The 9,478-nt window shown below is 30.8% G+C and overlaps 1 protein-coding gene across 1 annotated transcript; it reads right to left on the bottom strand.

Annotated features, from left to right (window-relative positions):
• Positions 1-5,326: 5,326 nt before the first annotated feature.
• Positions 5,327-8,088, bottom strand: LOC111889355 (probable serine/threonine-protein kinase PBL21). The gene is made up of 6 exons (XM_023885500.3): positions 7,939-8,088; positions 7,615-7,856; positions 7,311-7,501; positions 7,040-7,229; positions 5,916-6,307; positions 5,327-5,756 (listed from the first exon to the last, which is right to left on the bottom strand). The coding sequence occupies exons 2-6, from the start codon at positions 7,694-7,696 to the stop codon at positions 5,526-5,528; spliced, it is 1,086 nt and encodes a 361-aa protein (XP_023741268.1). The 5' UTR covers positions 7,697-7,856; positions 7,939-8,088; the 3' UTR covers positions 5,327-5,525.
• Between the last annotated feature and the right edge of the window lie 1,390 nt (positions 8,089-9,478).

Consider the following 9,478-nt stretch of genomic DNA (forward strand, 5'->3'; position numbering starts at 1 on the left):
TTATCTTGATCCCTATATTTCAAGTAATAAATCCTCTATTTCAAAGGTGTTTGTTGTGTCTCTAAGTTTACTTGGCATAGGAGACTTAGTCATCCTAGTGACCAAGCTTTAAACATTCTAAAAAATAAACTTACTTTTAATAATGTTTCTTTACCTCCTTGTGAGGTTTGTCAAAAATCTAAGCAGACTAGGGATGTTTTTCATAATAGTCTTCATGTTACTAAAGTTCTTGGTGAGCTCATTCATCTAGACGTGTGGGGACCAAATTGGATTGAGTGTGTAGGAGGTTTTAGGTTTTTCTAAACTATAGTGGATGATTTCACTAGGGCTACTTGGGTTTTTCTCCTTAAGTCTAAGCAATAAGTTTTTCAAAATTATGTTACATTTTTTAATATGTTAAAAAATCAATTTTATTAAAACCATAAGGATGATAATGGAAGTGAATTTATAAATTTTCATTTTAAAACTTTTAATGATAATAATGGAATTATTCATCAAATTTCTTATGTTTACACTCCACAACAGAATGGAGTTATGGAGAGAAAACACATGGATATTCTTAATGTTGCAAGATCTCTTATGTTTCAATTAGGAGTTCCATTAAAGTATTGGGGTGATGCTATTCTTACATCAGTGTTTTGATTAATAGAACTTCTTCTTCTGTTTCGAAAGGATCATCTCCTTATGAGTTGGTTTCTAAAAAGTCTCCTAATTTTGATAATTTTTTGAAAGTTGTGTTTTTATGGGTTACTCTTTAGAAAAGAAAGGGTATAAAGTTTTAAGTATTAATTCTAATTCTGTATTTTTTTTTTTCCATGGATGTTAGATTCTATGAGTCTGTGTTTCCATTCAGAATGCAAAGTCCTGTTTTTAGTAAGTCTAGTGATGGTTCTAGTGGGGTTGATCCATTTCCCTATGATGAACCTTTGCCTTCTGAAAACTTTTTTAATGATGGTTTTTCTAATAAAAATTAGAGACTGGATCATCAGTTAGATGATGCTAGCTCTCCTTTGAACCTTAATAAAACAGTTCCTACATAAGAAGATACAGGTACTAGGTTAGGGTTTGAAGGGTCCAATATGCCTTTATCTGATGGGTGTGGTCCTAGTTTTGCTGATTCTCCTGACTCTCCTGGTTCTCTTATCGGGACTGAGGAAAGTAGTCATTTAGATTCTTAATCTCTTGATACTCAATATATTGGTCTCACACGTACTAGGAGAGAAACTCGTCTATCATCTAGGTTTAGTAATTGTATTATAGAAGGTAAATATAAATATAACATTGAAAGACACTTAATTACTCCAATTTAACTTCTGATAATAAGTGTTTTGTTTCCAACCTTGATAAAACTGTTGAACCTCAGTGTTACTATGACGCTTCCCTTAATCCTAAATGGGTTAAGGTTATGAATCAAGAAATGGAAGCATTGTATAGGATTAATACATGGATAAAAATTGATTTACCTAAAAATAGAAAGCTTATTGGTTTTCGTTGAATTTACAAAATTAAATATAAGGCCAATGGTGAGATAGAGAGGCATAAAGCTCGTCTTGTAGCTAAAGGTTATAATCAAAGGGATGACATTAACTATGAGGAGACTTTTGCTCCTATAGCCAAAATTGTTGCTATTTGTGTGGTTGTTACCTTAGATGTTAACTATGGTTGGAATTTGTATCAGTTTGATATTAACAATGTTTTTTTATATGGTTCTCTTGAAGAGGATATTTATATGGTTTTACCTCCTGGATATCACAGTAAAAATGACCATAGAGTTTGTAAGTTGTTAAAGTCATTGTATGGTTTAAAGCAGGCTCCACGTAAGTGGAATGAAAAGTTGAGTAATTCTTTAGTTAGCTTTAGTTTAAACAAAGTTATAATGATTACTCTATGTTTGTTAAATTTTCTGGAAAGATGGTTATAATATTGTTGGTATATGTAAATGATATCATTGTTACTGGAAATTGTGAGTCTGAAATAACCAAAGTAAAAGGTTTTTTGAAATATCAATTTCTAATAAAGATTTGGGAAAATTAAAATATTTTTTAGGTATTGAAGTTGTGGATGTTCCAGATGGTATTTGTATGTATCAAAGGAAATATTGTTACTTCATGATTTTGGTATGCTAGATTGCAAACCTATTAAGACTCTTATTGAGTCAAATATTGTATTTGATAATAATAATGATTTTTTATTAGAGAATATAACTGACTTTCAAAAACTTGTTGGAAAACGTGTTTACCTTACTATTACTAGACCAAATATTGCATATTATGTTCAAATCTTAAGCCAGTATATACATAAACCCACTAAAGTTCATCTTCAAGTTGTAATGAGGCTGTTAAGGTACCTTAAACTCATCCTTGGTAAAGTGTTAGTTATTTGAAGTCTCAATCTGATTCTCATTTGTTAAAAGGCTATTCAGATGCTGATTGGGCTAAGAGACTTTTCTCTAGAAATTTTGTTACTCGTTATGTGGTTTATTTTGGTGATTCTCTTATTTCTTGGAGGAGCAAGAAGCAATCTACTATATCTCGTTCGTCCACAGAGTTTGAATATCGAGCTTTGGGTTCATTATCTTGTGAATTAATTTGGGTTTTGAAAATTTTATATGATATTCGTTTTAAGAGTCTTGTTCCAACAAATATATTTTGTGACAATGATTCAACCATTAAATTGGCTATGAATCCTATTTTTCATGATAAAACCAAACATTTGGAAAGTGATGTTCATTTCATAAGAGAAAAAAATTATAAAAGGAGTTATTAAATTAATTAAGGTAGTAGATATATTCACTAAGTCTCTTATGTCTTTACAACAAGAGATTTTTAGTGATAAACTATGTTTCTTTTATCCTTTCTCTTCTAAATAATTGCTTTCAAAATGGTTAGTTTGAGGGAGGAAGTTAATATAAATGATATTTTCATAATAAACAAATTAACATTTTTGTTATCATTTAATATCTGGATATATTTTGTAGTATTTATGGTTAAAAGGTTTTACAAGTTTATTTATGAAATGTTGAGGGGCTGGATGTATATATCTCAAGTTCATTCGGGTTTACACGTAGATCTTAGGATCTTGTGTGACTCGGGTACTTAAGTCTTAGATGACTGATGGTGGGTCATTATTCACTCGATCAGTTTCACGTTCACTCTCATTCTCTCTTGGTTCACGTATACATATTAGGGTTTGTAACAAGCTTTATTATGTTCTTGTAGATATGTTATATTAGGTTGAGGGTTTCATTTTGAGAGTAGTATAGGATTGTTGTAGTGAGGTTTTCTGTGTAAGTACTTGATAACCAGCTGCATGTTAATCCTCAATTGATATAATAGATGGTGATGTTGGGAAATCGTGTTTTACAAATTGTTTAGTGGGTGTGGGCAACGTGTTAAGGGGTGTCATCACACCCAAGAAAATGATCAAAATGTCCCACAAGAAGATGGCCAAGTTCATATCAGATCCATTACAAGAGTTTCAAGAAAACCTTCATGGTTTAACGACTACATAATGCATTGTAGTCAAAGTCCAAATGCCAAATATGTTTCAAAATCCTTCAGTTCACCACATTGTCCTCCTACATATCCTTATGTTGAATCTGATCTTCTAACTGAAACACACAAAAGTTTTCTTTGTTCTGTTTCAAAGATCAGTGAACCCAAAACATATGAAGAAGTTTGTGATGATCTAAATTGGGTTGATGCTATGAACAAAGAACTCAAAGCTCTAGAAGAAAATAATACCTCGACAGTTATGCCCCTGCCACCTAACAAGAAACCTATAGGGTCAAAATGGGTCTATAAAGTAAAGCTCAAACCAGATGGCACGATTGAAAGATTTAAGGCAAGATTAGTGGCAAAGGGGTACAATCAAACCTATGGGATTGATTATTTGGACAGTTTTTCTCCGGTAGCCAAAGTTGTTACAGTAAGGTTATTTTTGTCCATATCCACTGCCAATGATTGGTTTCTGCATCAGTTGGATATCAACAATGCATTTTTACATGGTTTTCTAGATGAAGAAGTCACTTTATGGACTTAAACAAGCCAATAGACAATGGCATATTGAATTTTATAACAAACTTTTGAGCTTTGATTTTGTACAATCAGCTCATGATCATTGCTTGTTCACAAAAGAAGAAGGTGATAATTTTTTGGCTTTAATTGTTTATGTGGATGATGTTTTGAACACCGGACCAAATGAAAAGTTAATTCAAGAGGTCAAAGATCAACTTCATAAAGCTTTTACAATAGAGGATTTAGGACAAGCAAGTTATTTTTTGGGAGTAGAGTAGTTAAAGACAGAAAAAGGGTTATTTGTCAATCAAAGAAAGTACATTATGGATATTTTAGATGATGTTGGATTAACTGGAGCAAAACCAACTACTACACTTGTTTTGAAAAATATACAACTTTGTTCTGATAAAGGAAAATTATTACATGATCCTAAAAAATATCGAAGGTTGGTTGGAAGGTTATTATACCTTAACTTTACAAGGCCCGACATCAGCTATGCAGTACAACAATTGAGTCAATTCTTACATTCTCCAACAGAAATACACTAGAAAGCTGGTCTGCATGCTTTAAAATATCTAAAAGGTTGTCCTTCAAAATGTCTTTTCTTAAAAAAAGGGACAATTCCTTTTACTATTACTACATATAGTGACTCAGAGGGAAACATGTACAGACATAAGAAAATCACTTACTGGCTATTGTATATTCATGGGCTCTTCATTAATCTCTTGGAAAACGAAAAAGCAAAAGACAGTTTCCAGATCCTCTTATGAGGCGGAATATAGAAGTCTTGCAGCTACTGTTTGTGAGCTTCTTTGGATAAGCTACATCCTTAGAGATATGAAAGTAAAATTCAAGGTTCCTATATCATTATGGTGTGATAATAAAGTTGCGATACACATAACAGAAAATCCAATCTTTCATGAAAGGACTAAACACCTCGATATTGACTGTCATATAGTGCGGGAACAGTTCAAACATGGATTCATTTTACCACAACATGTTCCAACAAATAAGCAGCTAGCATACCTGTTCACAAAAGGCCTTTATGGACCCCAATTTCAATTTTTTTTATCCAAGATGAATCTTGATGACATTCATCTTGTAGGGAGGACATTAAAGTTTCAATTAAGGGAAGTCAAACGCAAGATCAAGAAAAGTCCAAATAAGCAATAAGAAGATCAAGTCATTGTTAGAAGGACCAAAATTTAATTCTAAATTGTACATGGTCAAAAATGTAAATATGTTTAGAATTGATAGAGTTAGTTTGGCTTCCCTTAATTGAAAACATTATCAAACCCTTTCAAACACAATTGAAACAAACATCCTTTTATGATAGAACATCAACTAAGACCATATATTTATCTACACATACCACACGTTTGCAAGTAACTAGAAAACAAAAGCATAATATACTTTATCCACATTCATCAATTCTCTATCAAAAAAATAAATAAACAAATAAAAACCCTATCAAGAAAATCAAACATGAATCCACTTAACAAAAAAGTTTCACTTAGAAGAAGAAATTGTTCTCGAGTCTGGTTCATGTTCAGCTTGAGAGGCTAAGTACTCAAGTGCAACCACAATATCACCAATCAAGGGCCTGAAATTGGCCTGCTCTTGTAGACACATCGCAGTCACTGCAACCACATGGTGCACCGATCGAACCGAAAACCGACCTTCTAGAAGCGGGTCCACCAACTGAATAAACTTTTTTCGGTCTTTCAAAAAAGGCCGAGACTGCATAAATTTGAAAAAAAAATTATAAATCAAGGACAACATGTAAAAAAATCACACAATTTTTTTATATGAAAATGGGTCAATTTGCATAATAAAACGTAACTGATTTTTTTTCAAATCACAATGTTGTAATAAAATGTAAATATTATTTTCACTTACCCAAGCAACTAAATTCTGTTCGCTAGGTTTCTTGTTCATATCAATTGCTTTACGTCCAGTAATGAGCTCCAACAAAACCACACCAAAGCTATAAATATCAGCCTTTATAGTCAACTTTCCACTCATCGCATAATCAGGAGCACAATAACCATATGTGCCCATAACTCGAGTTGACACGTGAGTGTTATCACCAACTGGGCCCAGTTTAGCAAGCCCAAAATCAGAAAGCTTTGAGTTGAAATCATTATCCAATAATATATTTGATGATTTTAAATCCCGATAAATTACAGGTGGATTTGCTTTGCAATGGAGATACTCAAGCCCACGAGCTGCTCCAACTGCAATCTTCAGTCTCGTATGCCAATCCAACGGTTCTTGATTAGGTTCTAGATCTGAAAAAATAAAAAACAAAATTATATATTTTATTTAAAAGTTTTGTCATGTCATGTGTAGGAAATGGGCCTTAAGGCCCATGTAATGTGCATGGTAATTAAAATTTAATTCTCATGCATTATAGACTTAGAGTACTCCTTATTTATTTCTTGTACTTTTGTTTTAACATTTATGTATCATGTGAAGTCAATTAATGCGACATTTTTAACTATGCAATGAATTGAAAGTTTCCAGAATCTTAAAGAGCTTTTTCCGTGAAAGACAGATGAAGGGTTTGAATTTACTTTTTTGAAGCATTTATGAAGAAGATAACAAACAAAATGTATATTGCATGTGCTTATAATTTTACAATGCAAGAAATAGCAACGGACTTTAATTGATTTGTTTTAATGTTAAATTGTTTATTATATCATTTTGCTTCCATTTCTTCCTATTATTATATCAGTATACTTCTAAAATCTACCCGATTATTACAATGTAATCCAAATAGAAAGCAAATTTCATTGCTAATAATTTGGTAGATTTTCGAAATTATATTGTCTTGCATATAGCCCTAATTCAATTACCACTTGATTACACTGTTATAGTCTATGATAATTAAAAGAAACCCTAGGGAGATTAAAACTCAAAGAATATTGGTACCATTACTCCATTAGTAGGATTTCTTTCAACAAACACCAAAAGTAGAAAACCAGATGCATTTAGTGATTAAAAAAATTTTAAAATTTTACCAAAAAGATGATTTTCCAAGCTACCCAGTGGCATGTACTCATAAACCAAGAGTCTTTGATCTCCATCTGTGCAATAACCAATCAAAGTTACAAGATTTGAATGGCGCAAAAGACTCAACATAAGAACTTCCACAATGAACTCTTGGTGTCCTTGAAGGCCATTGAGGTTTAGCTGCTTTACAGCAACTATCTGTTCATCAAGTTTCAACCATTATTATCACAATCCAAGACTCAAATTTATGATCTGAAGAAAACAAGAACAGAAACTTACTTTCCCTGATTCTAATCGACCCTTGTAAACACATCCGAATCCACCTTCTCCGATCAAATTAGAATCCTTGAAATTCTGTGTTGCAACACAAAGTTCACGAAATGTAAAACGGTTTGCCACATTATACCTCTGGCTACTAAAACTTTTCCCCTTCTCTTTAACATCTTTACATGTTTTTCCCTTGTCATCAACTGTAAATGCCAAAAAAAAAACATGAAGAAAGCAAGCGAAAGCACAATGCATGAAGTTTAATCTGAAAATTCCGAATCAATACAACAAATCCAATGTATAAAAGCAGTCAAACCTGCAACATCATTGGATGCGACATCGCCATCGTAATTTTCGACATCTTTGGAGCAAAATTTTATGCAAGAGAAGCACCTCATCTGGATTAATCGATACAGAGACTCTTGAAAAGAGATTCAGGAATACATATACCAAATCAAAAGAACAGTGAAACTACACAGTGTCAAACGAAAACCCTAATCGAGCATACAAGAGCTAAAACCCAAGGTCAATTTCAGAGGAAACGGACAAGGGTTTCTCCTGAAATACGAAAATTCCAAAAATCTTTTTAGAACAAGACACCAAAGATATCAACGCGGCATTGCCAAAAAAATCAACAAACCTTCAAATTTGTAATCACAAAACTTCAAAGTTTAAGCATTAAACAAAAAGAGAGCAGAAGAAAACAAAAACTTGAATAAATTATTGGGGTAAAGTAGTTGGGATTGTTTGGAATTATGCAGCGAAATTGGAACACAGACATTGAATCCTGTGAATCGAGCTCAGATTATATAAATAGAATTTAATATCTACAAAGATGACGTGTCGTATCCGTCCAAATAACGTGTTGTAATAAATTCATGCTCGTATATTCATTCTATATTTAAAATAGAAAAGAATGAGTTTGGAATATATACGATAAATAATAGAATAGAATGATTTTTAGAGAAAGTAAATTTTAGTGCTTATTTTTAGAGAATTCACGATTAAAAAAAAACTTTTTCCATTTAATTTGTTAACGTCATATAATATCAAGTTAAATAATAAAAAAATTTGAAGTTATCTTTATTATAACAAAAAATAAAATTTATAAATTTCATTTATGGATACAAACTTTATTTTTATGTACTTACTAAGATAAAGGAACAAAGTAAGTTGATGATTTCAATTTAAAATAGTCGGATTGTATTTCAATTTAAAATAGTCGGATTTTATTGGATGGACCACTTAATATGCTTGCATTATTTTTTTAGGTCAAAGAATAAATTATGGAGAATAATACCCTAGTTTGTTAATATTCATAATACATATGTTTAACCAAAAATAACAACTTATGATCTAAACTTGTAACTGTTACTATTATAATATAAATCTAAATATTATCTTATTATAGGTTAAAAATGTGGATAGATATTGTTATTTTGAATAAAAAAAATATAAATATATTGTTTACATGAATAACAATAAATTAATATATTATTAATGTATAAAAAAAGTTTCAAATGAGAACATAATCGAAACACAATGCACGGTTTAATCATATATGAATGATTTAATGACATTTGATTAATACATATAATAAAAAATAAAAAATTCATAATTTTATAAAAAAATTATATTGATATTAATTTTAATTAGTAAAGAGTTAAAAAATAAAACTTTTAATATATTAAATTTTTTTGATAAAAATAACATTCCTAAATAGATGGTCAATATATATTCTCGAATACTCAATTTCATAATTGTTTTCGGTTGAACCTAGTTCTATATTGCATTGGCATATTTTGAAAACTCATATTCTTAAGTACCCGAAAACTTTATTGTAAGCTATATTTTTTGAAAAAAAAAAATAGTTTATAACACCTGTAACATGCATATATAAACATTTCATTAAAAAGAAATTCAAAAATGTTTATATATGAAATTTGTATATATGTATAGACAAAATTGCAAGAATGGTTCATTTGGTGTGTCAAAACTCGTATGTTTAGACCAAAAAAAGTTTGAACTAGCACCAGTGATCCAAAAGTTTTATTTCCTTGCGAATTTGGTCTAATTTGATTTGAAATTTTTTGTAAATACGATTTTGCCTTTATTATTTAATTTTCCATTTTTTGTTTTATTACCAGCAATTAAAAATAAAATGCATCTCTCTCTCTCTC

Source organism: Lactuca sativa, chromosome 8 (assembly GCF_002870075.4).
Source record: "Lactuca sativa cultivar Salinas chromosome 8, Lsat_Salinas_v11, whole genome shotgun sequence".
NCBI classification, from domain to species: domain Eukaryota; kingdom Viridiplantae; phylum Streptophyta; class Magnoliopsida; order Asterales; family Asteraceae; genus Lactuca; species Lactuca sativa.